This window comes from Falco rusticolus, chromosome 7 (genome assembly GCF_015220075.1).
Source record: "Falco rusticolus isolate bFalRus1 chromosome 7, bFalRus1.pri, whole genome shotgun sequence".
In the NCBI taxonomy this organism is placed as follows: domain Eukaryota; kingdom Metazoa; phylum Chordata; class Aves; order Falconiformes; family Falconidae; genus Falco; species Falco rusticolus.
Genome location: NC_051193.1, coordinates 15,081,977 through 15,098,036, shown reverse-complemented (window position 1 = coordinate 15,098,036; position 16,060 = coordinate 15,081,977). Strand labels below are relative to the sequence as shown.

Below are 16,060 nucleotides of genomic sequence, written 5' to 3'. Positions count from 1 at the left end.
CAAACAATCTTGATATATACAAACATTTATTTATGCTCATTTCCTAACTAACAGGACTTTTATACTATATTTATTTAGGGATCTGCACTGTTAATGCAGTTTCAAGTATTCTGATTACACTAACTTCAGTGACATCTAGTCTTTTCCTTACGCGCTTGGCCAGAAACGACTGAAGTCAAAGCAGACACTGCCATTACCCTCCACTGGTTCTGGATAATACAAAGTGGTAACCGAGGTGAACGTGAGCAACACAACTGGACTTGTTGCAGGGCCCTTTCTCCTTCCTGCAAACTGGTGTTACAGACTCAAAGTCTTATTCATATAATTCCAATGTATTCAGTTTTAGTAATGTCAGCTACTTCCCTGCAGGGCTATAACCATGTAACTTTCCTAGAGTTCCCTGTTCATCAATGCCAAATGTTGCTCCACAATCATCTGCCAAGTAAGACTGGCAAGCAGACAAGTAAGATTGCTTTTCACCTTCTCCAGTCACAAGAAATAACGGAACTTATTAAGACAGACAGAATGAGTTTGTTGCTACCTGTTAAAACCTACAGGCATAAACCACCCGTTTCCGATCCAGGTTGGTAAGAATCTATAAATGGCTGACCATAAAGTGATGTTTAGGTACTCTGTCAAATTTCAGTCTCAGCAAGTACATGGCTTTGGGGACCATCTGGTCCGAGTTAAGAGTCAGAAGCAGATTTCTGTGCCACGGGGAAACCCGATTTTTAAAATCTATTTCCAAAATGGGGCTCTGAAAACCTAGATGAGCCAGCATCCAATGAAGTCAGAGACCCGGGGAGCCTCGAAGCTGTCCACCGGGTAGGCTAGGCTGTACATCCAAGAAGCTCCAACTCGGATGCAGCAAGCTTAGCTTCGTAAAAAAAAAAAAAAAAAAAAAAAAAAGTCATCAAATTGTACTTCCATGGAACACTTTGAGCCTGACAAGTGCATTTTCCAGTGGAACACTTTTTCCTCAGAAAGCTGCTGTCTAGCTTATAAAAGAAACCTATATTAAGGTCTGAATGTTACTTCTTTGAGAGGGAGGGAGTGTCCTTTACTTCTGCCTATTTGTAAAATGTCTTTTAAAAGAATTCATTTTGAAGGTTACATTCATTGATATTTATGAGGTGATCAGACACTATGGCATTAAATCCTGAAAAATAAATAAATAAAAGTATTCAAGGGAATAACAATCTACCTCATGTAAAATCACGAAAACCATCAATCAAATTGTAAAGGGTCAACCATGGTACTTAAACAGCTACCCACTGTTGTGTTTAATAGAGCATATTTTCCTGCTGATATTATAGGCTATGAATACTAAAGAAGCATTTTATATTGTTATAAAACTGTTTTCCTGAACAGCACTACAAGCAAAGTTTGGTTATAAAATGTGATTTGTGACGGTAAAATAAGCACAAATGCATCTATACAGCCCAAGCCACCTGCAGTGCCCACAGCACCTTCCTTTCACTCCAAAGCCCAGAGGGAGACGGCACCTCAGGGACAAAGCTGTTCCCATTGCAATTTAAAAAAGACAAGTCTTTCACTTTTAGAGTCACTTACAAACTCGTAAAGTATAAAAGGATTTCTGTAATGGTATGGTGCTGAGAGGCAGTATGACTGATGCCCAAAGTTTCATCAAAGACGTCCAAAACAAACAAGTAATTATGTCTCAGATTAATGATATTTAAGTACAAATTCAATAGCAAAATGAGTTGAATAATTATCAAAAGACATTAGCCATCAACTAGAAAAGTCTTAGAACAGCAGAGAGAAAAAAAGTTCATCTGGAAATTCTGATGACTAATGCTTGAGAATGACAGGTCTGGCTGACAGCATCTGCAAGCACCAAACTAGAAGATACTCTTCTTCAGGAACAGCCTCGGGGAACCTGCACCACCATGACAAAGTAAAGCTTTGTGTGTCCTTTCCACCCGTGTGGGGATGGACCCCGGGCAGGACTGCAGCATCGGCTCCTTCAGACGGGCACACCAGGTCCTGTGGCTGCAGCACAGCCTCTGCCCATCATGCATTCTCTAATTAATGATCTCCCTTCTCCATAGGGCAACACTGACATTGTCCCATCAAAAGAACCAACTGGGTCCATCCCTTCCTTGCTACTCCAGCTCTCAACGCCCCGGCTCAGCAAGGATGAATGGTTGCCTGGCTCTCCTAAATTCACGATCAGCCAGCAACTGGGGGTGGATTTGTGGAGCAGGCACACAAATGTAAAATGATGGGAAGCAAATCATGCTAAGCTTGGCAGTGCCTCCTTATCAGGCACAACCGGGCAGTGAGAGCACGCCAGAGCCGGAGAAGCAAGGGAAGTGTTCAAAAGCCCTGTGTGAAGCTGGCAGCAGGGAATGCCACCCAGCCTAGGCACGGCAGGGGCATCGTGGCTGTCCTCTCCAGGGCCCTGGCAGAGACACAGTTGGAGCCCTGTGCTGCAGCCTGCCCGGGGGGGTGTGCTAATTCTGTACATCCCCGCTCTGCCCTGCCTGTGACCTCTTGAGGAAATTACAGCCCTCTCTCAAAGAAAGTGTTGCCCATCTGCAGCTCCCACGGGAGGAAGAGTTTCTGGCATTGCTGGCAGCAAGGCTTCAGGCGGAAATTTTGTCAGCGGCACTGCCATGCACCAAGCCACCCTGGTGTGACCCAGTCTGAACCAAACCCAAAGCGTGGGTCTCATATTAGACAGAGGCCAGATAAAGTGGGCAGAGAGCAACTGAAAGAGTAAGAGACAGCTGAATACCAATCACAACTGAGGTGAGCTGCAGGGATACTGGGAAGGGTTTCCAATCGCTCCTTCAGCTCACTTTTCCTCTCCCTAGGAAAACACACAGGGTTTCTTCCTTGCAAGAAAATGTTTAATGAAGGACCTTTATTAATTGTTTGGCTGAAGGCGTATGTTTAACATAACGTAGGGACCCAACTCTCTGTCACAAGAGATACAATTTAAAGCAAATCATCAGCCAATGGTTACTTTTTGAGAAACCTTTGCCTATTTTTCTTCTTTGGTGAGTAATGCTGGTACCTGCTAAAACTGTACCTAGAATTAATTGCTAATCGTTTCCACATAGAATCGGAGCGGTGCTTCCATGCTTGCACTGGGAGTCAAAATGAATGACAAACTGCACCTGAAAAACGGTATGCTGGTCTTCAGAATGCAGTTGTCTAAGTCTGATAGAACCAATGCACTAAGAAGTAGTAGCTAAGGCTCCACAATGTGAAGAATAGCTTTTACTAGTAATTTTCCAGAGACACACAATCAGATCTATACCTTCTGCTGTAAAACAGCTTTATGTACCTTCCCAAATTTCTCAGCACCTCAGAGTAAATGCTAAAAGCATGGAGTGGCCCAGCTCTGCTGACTCTGCTGGAGCTTTACTCGGCTTTCCCACTGAATCTAGAATTTCCATCCTTTTGAGGTACTCCAAACCTTAGTGGACATGGCCATGAGCAACGCAATTTAAGTTCACCCTGCTCTGGGCAGGGGTTGGACCACACGGCCTTCCAAGGTCCCTCCCCACCTAAATGACAGAAGCCAGGTACTTAGTGCACAACTTAGAGGTCAATACCAAAAGAACCTCCTTTAGCTGCACTGGTGCCTGCCCCCTCCTCCAGGAGGGGTGGATGGACTACAGCAAAAACCATCGACATGGGTCTGCACTTAACATGCATAAGCCTCAACTCCAGCTACCCCAAATACTTTAAACAGGGATTGCTTCTCTGTTGTTCAGCTAAATATTAGAAAACAGGATGTTTTTAGTCACTGTGCCCATTTTTGTCGTTCAGTGAAGGTTACTAAGAGGACTCTTGAAGCTATTTATTTCAGTCATTTACAAGGAAAATCTAGGAAACAATGCTAGACTCCGAAAGCAAACACAAAATTCAGCTTCTATTATCCTATAAAGGATAAGTATGCATTTTTAAGCAAATTATATATTTTTACATACAAAGGATTGCATCTGATATACTCATTTTTATCATGCAATAAGTAAGCCTGGATGTTTGTGCCATGCAGAGAGCCTAATATGATAACTATTTCTCACTCTAACAGTAAGGATACTGCTGTCCCAGAATCCTGGCTCGGTTCAACTAAAAAAATAACATGCTGAGCAGCTCTATGGGTATCCTTGGCTCCAGCCTACGTGCAAGTCAAGAGTTCAAAATGACATGCAAGTTTCCTGCAGCAATACTGAACAGTTCTCTAACCCTAACTTCCATCACACTGTGACAGCTAAATACAGCAATCCAACAACAGCATTTGACATTAAGTGAATTCTTCCACACTTGCTCTGAAAATCTGACAGTGTCTTTTGCAGGGACAGGCTCATCTAACCTGACAGCCAGGCATTGTTCTCATTCATCGCCAGCAACAGACGCATTTCTGGCACATATTCCCTTATTGTTCCACTTGAGAATGACAGTGGGTCCAGTTCGACACCCCATCTACGTGGCTGTACAAACCATGTAAAGTGCAAGTATACCACCAAAAAAACTATCTGCTGGGCCAGACAAGCACAGCTGGTAAACAGGAGGGATCCAGCAGGTAATTTCTAAAAATTAATAAAAAAAAGTGCATTCAGGGGACAAGAAATCATAGGACCTTTCAACCCTGGTAGCACTAAATAGCATCCCACCAGAAACAGATGTAACTGTGGTCTAGGGTAATGCTCAGCTCTCCAGACATCACTTCCAGCAAGAGAACAGGGAGAAACCAGTTTACACCTCCAGCACCACCGACCACACTCAGCATGTACCTGCTAATGGCTATGGATGGAGGCAGGCTTCTAACAGTCTCTGAAGAGAAAGCACACAGCAAGCTCAGCACCTCCGCCAGCCTGCACCGTGCGCTGAGCTGAGCAGCAGTGCAAGGACCGGCATGGGGCATGCTGGCCAGCCGAGCCCCAATGCTAGCCAGCCCCTTGTCGAGGCTTTTCCAGAGTTTGTAGGATGAGCCAGTGCTATCTACCATCCCCACCTTGGAGCAAACATCAGCATTTAGGGAGTCTCATAAACCTGGCATATAGCCACACCTGTCAGTGAACGCCCTTAGGTGTTAAGCAGCGCCACTAACTGGTGTTTTAAATCTTCCAGTAGCCAAAAGGAAAGCACTGTATTTTAGGTGAGTGAGCAGCGTTTCTCTTCTTCCCTTCACAGCACACTACTGTATCCTACCCTCTGCCTCTCTCCTTGCTGGGAGAGTGATACCGTGTTTTCAAAAGGCCAGTTACAGGCATGCCTGCCATAAGGCAACAGGAAAACCCTGTCGACAGGATCCCACTCTGTTTTAGTTCACCTTGCCCCTAGCAGCCACTGGTAATTTACTCTGCATACAGGAAGAGAAAAAGATGAAATATCAGAGGGAAAAACAAAGAAGAAGAAAAGAGACAGGAAAAAAGTGTTCCTGAAAGGAAACAAATTTTAGTTTCAAACATCAGCTGAACATCACTGGATATTCTGATGTCCTCCAGCAAAAAAATGAGAGAGGGAAACTTGAAGAAGAGCATGAAAATGATTAAGACTGTAGACAAAAGAACTGCGGCTTTCATTTGGTATTTCTGAGGCTTTAATGGTCATGAATCATTTCATAAAATGAGAAGTAGAAAGGAAAACAACAGATTCTCCAGCAAGTCAACATTCAAAATATTCTTCCAGATAAAAGCTGGAACTCCTTCATACTTCAGTGAAGATCTATAAGCAAAACCAGAAGGCACAGGTTTTAATTTAACAGGCTACATTTTACCTCCCAATGTACCTTCCAAAGAAGAGCCCAACTTCACTGAACTGTCACAAAAAAAAGCAAATGATTCTTCTCATGCCTCTCTACCTGCACATCAACCTTAGCATGAATGAGGCTGTTCAGCAGGTCTGCAATCCTTTAAAAATAAATAAATCTGAATTGGGAAAGTCAGAACGGACAGGAAAACAACCAAAGGAGACATCCACAAGACAAGACCAATATGCTACAAACATATTTTCCAGCACAGTGCGATGGTTAATCAGAAACACTCCAGGCCACAATTGTTTCATTCTACAAAAATATTTACTGAGTCTGGGGAGTAAGACCAAAGTGACACACATGCATCTATATTGTCTTCATCTTCGGAGTTCAGCAGGGAGATGAAGACAAACAAGATGGAAGGTGATCTTACTGCAAGGTGGAAAAAAACTAACGATTAATTTGTTACTATTTCCCTATGTACACATTTGAAGAATCTCAGCTCCTGAAGTCTTGTTTAAGTAGAGATGGCCTCCTATTAGCCAATGTCTACTACAGTTCTACCAAGAGGAAGTTTTCCTGGTGATACACGTGGCTAAATAGTTTGGGTCTCGCGTTTTGGGTAGTACTGTTCTAATAATCACAGGCTGCTGAGTCCATGAACTTATCTGACAGTGTATGAATTTCATATATAAAACATTCAAGTTTGCAAGACGGAAGATGAACGGCAATGAGAAAGACTGTCCTAGGTGAGCAACGCTGCTAGCAACACACCACAGGAAAGGAAAATAAGCATACAGGAAAACAGAACCTGCAACTTTATTCAATAAGGATCACTGTAAATGAAGCTGACAGATGGATTGGCCCCGCCAAACCCTAACCCAGTGATCCTCCCATTGCTCCCAAACCAACTGAGAGCTGCCCTATGCTTACTTCAGGTCTGCATCCTCAGGCCCAGTATTGCCCCAGAAGTTCTGGCACAACAGCATGAAGTTGCACACGTAGTAGCTTATCCAGTCAACAAGGCAAACAAACCCATAACAGACTTAATCTGGTGAACAGCCTGTGGAACCACCACTGAACACAAAATGTGTCCTCTGCTGGCTAACAACAGGGGAGACTTCTACTTTTATAAACCTTAAGTGGGCTCCTGATTGAAGGAAGTGCAGCTATGGTTAGCATCCCAGCTATGGGCCAGAGGCTTCTTGGGCATCCTCCAAACTATTATCTCTGGAAAGCTGCACTGCAAACTGCAAATTACTGAATCCTGTTGCCACCAGACACACTCTCTACAGATGCTGTACTTCCCCACAACCCTTTAAGCCTCCAGTTTCTAAAGACTGAACACCACCCATCCCCCCTTGATAAAGTTTTATTTAAACACCAACAAATTGAGATCAGAAAGTCTCCAGAAAGGCAACACTGCACAGAAGATTAGATAATTCCATCACAAATCCATGGAAGAAATGTATTACCTAGAATACAAGGGAAGAAACAAAGAGCAATCCATGGCATCTCTTGTTTTCTGAGTAAGAGCTGTAGCATACATCTGTTTCTAACCTGCCAAGCAATTAAGTCATAGCCAAAATCAGCCTTACATAGGAACCCTCAGGATGGAGAGCAGCAAGGCACCTTCCTGTGATGGGACAGAAAGTGGCAAACCCAATGTGAAACTCTACTCGCTCTATACCAAGTAGAAACCCATCACAGGCCAGCTGTAACTTGTTCTGCAGCGTCTGGGTCAGCATAAGAGGCCAACCTGACACAGCTAAGAGCGACGCAGACCAAAATAAATACATAAATAAATAAAACTAAAGAAGTAAATATAAGAGGGGAAGAAAAGAAAATAATTACATCCAATCCTGCCCTCCTGATCTTCAATGTATCACCTTGGCAAAGTGGCGCTTAGTGACAGCAAACCTGCTTCATCTGAGTCCCCCGAGACAATTTTACAGTATTTCCAAAACAATCATGTTCCATACAGTACATCAAGAATGTTGCTATACTGTTTATTGTAGCTTTTTTCCTCTGCTCTATTTGTGACTTACCATCATTGAATGGGGAAGAAGCATTTCTCAAATGTGTTTTAGGGGAGGTGGTGGTCCGATTCAAATTTCAAACAACAGACACATGGCATTTCAAAACCGTTTGTGTGTGGCTACAATATAATACGAGAAAAGATGGCAGAGGGGAAGACTGGCTAAGTATCACACGTGCCCAAGACACTCACTAGTGAAAGGGAGACCACAGCAGTACCCACCAAAGGTTTTAACCATAGGATGGTTGTTCACTGGCATGCCCAAAATTAATTGAATCCTAATTCTGCACTATGAACTATGCAGGCCCAGAAGTCTATCCTCATAAACCAGAACTGGGATTAAGGCCATGCCTTTTAAAGAGATGGTGTCCGAGTGACACCATCACACCAAGATTTAGATGTCTAAGTGGGGAGTACAAGGACCACGTAGGCCTGAAGATCATTTACTTTTTGCCGGTTTTCTTCCAGCTAAAGAATGCTAGCACGCAAGCTCTGCATTGCTACTAGCTCTGGATAAAGCAATCCAGGGCACACTGTTGGTCAGACAGCTTTCCTTAAATGCATTCAAAAATTTCCATATAGTATTTAAACTAGTATATCCCAAAATGTAATTAAAACCTATTGTGGCAGCCAGGGGAAGACATCTATACAATCAGAACTGAAAACAACGTTATTCCCTCTTCAAATATTAGCCCCTCAGCAAGTGTTAATAGCAGCTATCGCCAGCCACAGAATAGATTGGGTACTGGCTTCTTGCTTGGTTCTGTCTGCTCTCCCTGCTCCTCATCCACACACATCCTGCTCCCCAGAGAAAGTCCCACCTACATCATATCGCATCATACAGTCCTACTGGAAGAAGGGAAACATGTACACGAGACACAGCGCCAAGATCTATGAACTCATTTCACTCTAGAACTGGATATCCAAGGATAACGTAATAACAAAATAAAAGTATCACAACGACTGACAAATAAATTCAGAGAGGTGCAGAATCTTAATGCTGCATGTAGTTGCCGAGGGCTTCAGGTTTTACATTAGGATGCACCGGCATAAAAGTTCTTCATCCTCCATACAGGCTTTACTCCGTCATGGCAGAGGCCTGGAAGGAGCTCAGCCATGCCGCCTGGAAGCCAGCTAAGTGCTCTAGCATACCAGGTATTCCAGAAATTTGCAGGTATTTTGAATTAAGATATTTATTCCCAATTACTCGGGCTGCCTCCTGCTCACAGTGACACTGACAAGGTGTGGCACCAGCAGCTGGCCAGAGGTGTGCAGGCCAAAAGTTGTAAGAAAAATGTTTGAGGTTTTTCAGTATAAACCTATATTTACTGGTACAGAAAGTCTGCTTTTCTTCAGCGGACTTTTAGTGGTAAATATTGGTTTAAAACAAAAACCAGAAGCCTTAATTATATAGTTGAATACTAGAATTATGTTATAGATTTATAAGATTTATTTTATTTCAGGGAGCAGTGATGCATAAAAAGGGTCAAACCTAACTGAGTTTACTCAATTAAGTGTATCGGTAAACCTGTGGACTTCATTTGCGATGACCAAAAGAAATTGGTCCAAAAAAACTCAATCCCCTGTTGAACAGCTTTAATCCAAGAGTTTTAGGAATAATTTTTGAGCCAGCTATTCCGTTCTGCAATATTCACTATCATTCAACTTAATAAAAACAAAGAAATTACACCATTTTCACACAAATACATGTAATTAGCATCTTAATTAGAGTCATGTTTAGGGGATCCAGAGGATAAAAGTATATTTAAGTAACAGCTTATTATTTTAACTTGCTGAATCACAAAAGATTCCAAAAAATTTCCATGAATAGAGAATCTAATTGTATTTTGAAATAATTACTGCCTTTATCCTGATTGCTTTCTGATCATTTAGAGGCACCAGCACAAAAACATACATCACCTTAGACCAAAACCAGATAGCATTACAGGGACTTCACCGCTAATGCCTTCATTGCTGCACCAATTTAAACTACATGAGAAGCAAGCTTAAAGTCTTAAAATGGGTGCATAAGAGGCATTTCCACAGAATTTATAATTATTAAAGTTAAAATATACTTCTAGAATCACGTTGTATGTTCAGACAGCTCACTGGCATAAACAATGAGGCAAAGGTCACAAGGACGAAAGCAAACATCTCCTGTGAACAACAGCTTGCAGTAAAAAATGGTAAGTGGGAAAAAACATGAGAATTGAAACAGACCTTAGGCTTCTTCATTTTAAACATACAAGACCATTATTCACACAGAGCCTAAGCTCAACACTTTTAAACGCTAAAAGACTTTCAATAATCATAATCAAACAAACAAAATATCTAGATGTAAAAGGGTTTCTCTAAAAATGTATCCCCATGCTCCTACCATCAGAGCAAAAAGTTCATTGCAAAAAGAAAAAAAAGTCTTAGTCAACTACAATAACATGAAAATAGTTTCCCAGCATCTGTTATGACTTGTATTACAACTCTCAGATTCCCAAATGTATTTGTACTGATGAACACATTTAAAAAATAGTATGTCTTCTTGTAAAACCACATTTTTAGTGTTTTAGTCCTTCAGTAACAATGAATTCTCCTTGTCTAATACATATACGGTTCCTATACATTCAAAATATGTTTTCCATCTGGCTTTCCAAAGAATTAGTTCCAACCTTGTCTGTTAAAATGACAATTCTTTTTATTCATACTGTACAGTACAGTACCACACCTAAGGAAGCGCTCACAATTTCTAAACTGGAAATACCCAGCAGGATTCAGCCAACAATGATCAAGATGACTGTGTGTTAACAATCTCTTCCAAGTAATTTGGGAACTCAACACTCAGCCTCAAATGAGAGTTACAGAAAAAGGTCTAACAAGCAACCCGACCAATGATTTTTGTCTTTACTGTGTCTCAGATCATCTGGCAAATAACTATATCCTTGTCAAGAACTCATTTCCCAAGGGCATTCATTCAGATTAGTAATACTCCAAACAACTGACTAGATATAAAATACCTAAAACTGATATTGCCATTACCTCTACATTTGCAGATTGCTAAGTAGCTAAGTAACTCATAATGTGCAATAAAAGAATCATTGCAAAGTACATAAGATATGGAAGGCTTCCGTTTAACAAAAAACCCCACTCATAAAACTAAATACTCACCCTCACTCATTTTAGATTCCAAAAATAGTTAACACTTGAAGTGTCATCTCTTGATGCACTATTATTACTGTCTAAACAGCAGTTTTAGAGTAACAGTTAACGTTCACCAAGTCCCTCAAGTCAGCACATGTGTGCTAGATGGCATATTCTGTCCCACTGATCAGAAAACGGTGTTTGTCAGTTTGATGTTAACTCAGAGTTCTATCATGAGAAAGCTTATTAAAGCATTCTGAAGAATAAAGGCACCTTCTAAAAAATATTTTTCCTTATCACCTTTCATTGCTCGCAATTAGTTCTACAAACTTGACTATACATCCTCCTAGCCTCCAAGGTTTTGCCACAGGAAGGATCTACTTTGTCCAGCTGTTTCTCTTGTGACAAGGTATAAGGAAATGAAAGAAGAAAGTCTCACCCTACAAAATCAGAGCCTTGAAAAACAATAGCAATAACTTGCATCCATTTTTGCAGCACAGGGACCTAAAATCATAAACCTTTTCCAATCAAGTAAGCATTTAAAAAAGCCAAGAGTGCAAATCTGAATATAAATACATACTATACACTATACAAATTTGAGGCAATTAGCAAGAAACTAAAGCATATTCATCAAGGCCTCTAAGAATAAAGCTGTAATAGCTCCTTTTTGAGGAAACCGGGAAAAGAAAACAGCCTGCATCCCTTACTGAAACATAACTATCTCTATATAATTTTTGCTATGTTTGCCCTCTGCTGAAAAGGTGCACTAGAACACCTGAAAACGGATACCCCTTTTTTTTCTTCCAATATTGCAAGCCTTTCACCTCTACAGTGAACCAAGTTTTCAACAGTGCACACACGCAATGCCTTTCAGCTGACTTAACTGTTTTTCATTGGAAAGGTGTTCCATTAGAACTGGGGAAACAGTTTGCCTGACACAGATTTACCCTTTGAAAACCCACTCTGCTAAGCGTGCACCACGACGATTTTAAACTCCTGTACGCTTAGGTTCACTCATGCTAGCACTAGATAGCTCTGATACCAAAAAATGGTCCCTATTCTTCCCTCCGTCTGTGCCATGCCCAGGTCACAAGGAACCCCAGGCAAGCAAAGCCAGTCCGCTTGAGCACACGAGAAGATGCACATCGCGAAAGGTTTAAGGTGGAGATGAAAGAGGACAGCTAATGAAAAGGGCATGCTGTGGTCTCCGGGCCCCATCGCTATTCTACTTTATGCAAAGCAGAAGTACGGGACGCGGGAGGAATGCGCAAGCCCGCAGTGTGCCTTTATCTACGTCTCTCCTAGAAGCTAAATTAGCAGCCTCCGAGCTGCTGCGGCTCGTCCCCGCGAAGCATCACCCACCCGAGGGCGAGGCGCGGCTACAGCGCGCCGGGGACCGGCACCGCGCCCGCGGGCAGCGGGGGGCCGGCAGGGCGGCCAGGCTCCGCGCCCCGGGATGCTGCGGGCGGCGCCCACCACCCCCCGGCCCCCCCCGCCCTCGGCAGCGGCAGCCCCCGGGGGGGCTCCCCCACCCCCGCCAGCGCCCACCGCCAAGGGACAATGGATACGGGCGCAGGGATGCCGCCGCCGCCAGACCCGCGCCGGCTCCCGCACCCCGCCGCGGCGCCCCGGGGGCCCGGCCCGCACCTACCCTTTGAGCGCGTCGTGCCCGCCGCCGCCCTGCCCTCGCCTCTTGGCCCGGCTGGCCCGGCTCTCCTTGGCGCTCACCCCCTCGGCGTGCCCGGCGGCGGCGGCGCCCGCCTGGGACGCCCACAGCACGGCAACTCCCAGGGCGATCCCCAGCAGCCGCCCCCGCCACATCGCGTCCCCCGAGCTCCGGGCTGCGAGCGGCCGCCGCCTCCTCTCCGCCGCCGAAGTCCGCCGGTCCCCGCCGCCCTGTCTCCGACCGGCCTCTCCGAGGCGCTGCGAGGAGAGAGAAGGGGAGGGGGGGTGTTAGGGACCGAGGAAAAGCGGGCGCGGCCGCCCCGCGCCCCCCGCCGCCTGCCCCCGCGCCCCGGCGCCGTCGGCCCCCGGCCAGCCCGGCGCTCGCCCGCCCGCGGGAGGCGGCGGCCGCGGGGGATGGCGAGGGGCTGCCCGCAGCCGCGCCGACTCTACCTTCCCTCCAACGGCATCCGCGGGGGCTCCCGCACCGCCGCGGGCAGCCCGCGGCCGCCGCCACCGCTCCCGGAGCCGCTCCGGGGCTGGAAGCGCCCCCCGGGCACGCACCCTCCCCCGGCCGCCCGAGCCGGGCACCGGGCGAGCCGCGGCGGGCGGAGCGCGGTGCCCGGCCGGGCGCGCCGTGGCAGGGAGCCCCGCGCCCAGCCCGCCCGCCCCGGGGGAAGCCCGCTGCGAGGGGCGCGCACCCGCTGGAGCCGCCGCCGCCGCCGGCTGCCGTTCCCGCTGCTGTTCCAGCTGCGGCCGCTGCACCCACCGCTGCTCCAGCTGCGGCTCCAGCTGCCCCCTCCCTCCTCCTCCTCCTCCTCCTTTTTCCCCTCCTCTCTCCCCCCGCTCCTCTTCAAGTATCGCCCGCGCACCACTTTCTCGCGAGAGAGAGGGGACTAAAAATGTCCCCCCACCCCCGAACCGCCACCCGGGGGGCTCCCGGGGCGCTCGGCGGCCACCGCGGCGGGAGGCCCCTGGGCAGCCCCGCGGCGGGTCACCTGCGGCGGGCGGCGGGCGCGGGGCCGCAGGGATGCTCTGCCCCGAGCGGCTGCCCGGGGGCCGCGGGCAGCCTGCGGTCCTGCCCGGTAGGACGGGGCTCTGCCGCCACCCCCGGCGGCGGGGGAAGCCGCGGCCCGGTAGCGCTGCCGCTCCGCGCACCCCCCGGCTCCCCGGCGCACCCCGCGCAGCAGCGCCGGCACCCGAGCGCGTCTTGGTGCGGGGCAGCGCAGTAAGTGCGTAACACAGGGCGGGGGGGGACTGAAGGAAGCGGACGCTTGTGCCTCCGTCTAAAAATATGCATATGCCCTAGAGGTGCAGCATTTTGCATCTATGCAGTGGCTTAAGAAAAAGAAATAATGGTATCTGTATCCCTTATAAGGAAAAGCTGCAACGATGTTGGCTTTACCTTGGAGGCTGCTGCAGAATGGATAACGCCCTTTCCAGCAACTAGGATAGCACGAGCTCTTCCGTACATCCTTCTACATCTCTACAGCCACCTCCAGAACAAATGCATCCTTCATCCTTATCAAGGAAAAAAACCCCAACAAAACAAAACAAAAAAAAACAACCCTGCAGTTTTTACTTAGGCTTTTGGGTTGATCTAGAAATCCTGCAGAGCAGCAAACCACTAGCACCCTTTGAAAGGTAGAAAGTTGTAACACTGAAATGATTCAGGGTGGGGGGAGGACAGTTAGTAGTTAAAAATTCAAACCCAGATTATACACTCCAGTGAGTGTCCCACTTCAACATACACAGAAAATACAGAACCAAACAAAGCAAACCTATTACACTAAAAGTAAATTCTTCTTCGTGAGGGCGGCAAGGCGCTGGCCCAGGCTGCCCAGAGCAGCTGTGGATGCCCCATCCCTGGCCGTGCCCAAGGCCAGGCTGGACGGGGCTGGGAGCAACCTGGGCTGGTGGGAGGGGTCCCTGCCCGTGGCGGGGAGGGTGGGGTGGGGTGAAACTAGATGGTCTTTAAGGACCCTTCCAACCCAAACCATTCTGTGATTCTATGATGTTTCCATGATAAGGGGTATTTATGCATTCTGCTGCTCCCCACAAGTATTTTGGCAGAAATACTGGATTTCTTAATTTGCAGGTTTTTTCGGGTTTTGTTAGTTTCAGGCAGGTACTGACGGGGAATGGTTCTGTATTATTGAACTGATGCTGCAAAAGCTCAGCTGCACAATTCCATAAGCAAGCTGCTGACCACTCACCCAGAGCAGCTGCTGAACCGCCCCTGGCCAAAGATAAATACATGGTGTATCACATACCACTAATACTGAATTAGGAAAAAAAGAAGTACCACCTAAGATTTCCTAGCACCAATCTCTGTTTACAGCTGAAATGTAATGGCGACACAAAATGTGATAGATGCTATTTGAAATATATAATTGGAATCAGTTTAGAGTAGTTTTTATATCACGCATATGAATATGAATTATCCTTCTAAACGTACATAGAAGTATTTAAAGTAGTAGAGGAAATGCTGTATTTGTGCATGCTCACCACAATAACAATATTCTAATCATTTTGGCTGATTTTTACTATCAAGAAAAGTGGTGGATTCCGCAAATTACAAAACAGTCATTTAATTCTGATTATTCCAAAATCATTGTTCAACAGTTTAACATGAACACTTTCAGATGGACACTTAATATACAGGTAAAATGTAGATGTGCAGTGAAATACTACAAGATACTGGCACAAGAAAGTATTAATGGGATTCAGAGCATGGCTTTTCAGTGTGTCTGAACAAGGCCCAAGACAGTAGCAACCCAAACTTTGTATCACTGTTTTGTAACTTGTACAACATAAATCAAGGGAATTGACTGTAATTCTGCATGCAGTTTGCACCACAGAAGTAGAAATTAGGGGTTTCAATAGATGCTGTATGTTGATTCTCCTGCTACAATCCAGATGGATAAATAGGAATTGATTATTCAAGTTTTTCTTGTTTGTCTGCCATATAAGCAAAGGGTTTGGGGGGTTTATGCCTATGCTTATTGAAGCGACAATATAGCATTGTGTAAAGGATTTTGTATTTCTTTGGCAGAAGCAAATTAAAATTTGCTTAAAAAAGAAGGCAGACCAGAATAAAGGTCGTAGTAACTGTCCCTGCTATTAAGAAAGCCAGGGCATGCAGTACATTGATGTACAGTTCTCTTCCTTCACTCTCATCTATGTGTACAGCAAAACCTAAACATTTATTTCATGAATATAGAAGGTAAATATGTTTAAACTAAACCACTGCAAAAAAAATGTTGTCAGATATTTACTAATTATGTTTATAATGCGAAGATAGAATTTACCAGTAAACGAAAGTGAGTTATGAAAGGAATTCTGGGTTACTATTTACTCAAACATTCTTTCAGTTTCAACATTTTCTGTTTCAACTGCTTTAATTTTCTGGATGACCTACCAGAAAAATATCTAGTCTGTGTCACAGGTCAATGGGATGATTTTCTCATATCTTCTAGGACATTTTATGATGT

The 16,060-nt window shown here is 45.4% G+C and overlaps 1 protein-coding gene across 4 annotated transcripts in view; it reads right to left on the bottom strand.

Annotated features, from left to right (window-relative positions):
* FBN1 (fibrillin 1) overlaps positions 1–13,363 on the bottom strand; it is a 157,632-nt gene extending 144,269 nt beyond the window's left edge. For 3 of the 4 annotated variants that reach the window (XR_005105389.1, XM_037395159.1, XM_037395161.1), the window contains exons 1-2: positions 13,268–13,363; positions 12,556–12,827 (exon numbers count right to left, since the gene is read on the bottom strand). Coding sequence is in view for 3 of the 4 variants with exons in the window: in XM_037395159.1 (XP_037251056.1) it covers positions 12,556–12,725 (170 nt within the window). In the remaining variant the exon portion in view is untranslated. Of the gene's footprint in view, positions 1–12,555; positions 12,828–13,019; positions 13,127–13,267 lie in introns of those variants that run through there. The other variant, XM_037395160.1, reaches the window with a different exon arrangement.
* Positions 13,364–16,060: the final 2,697 nt, after the last annotated feature.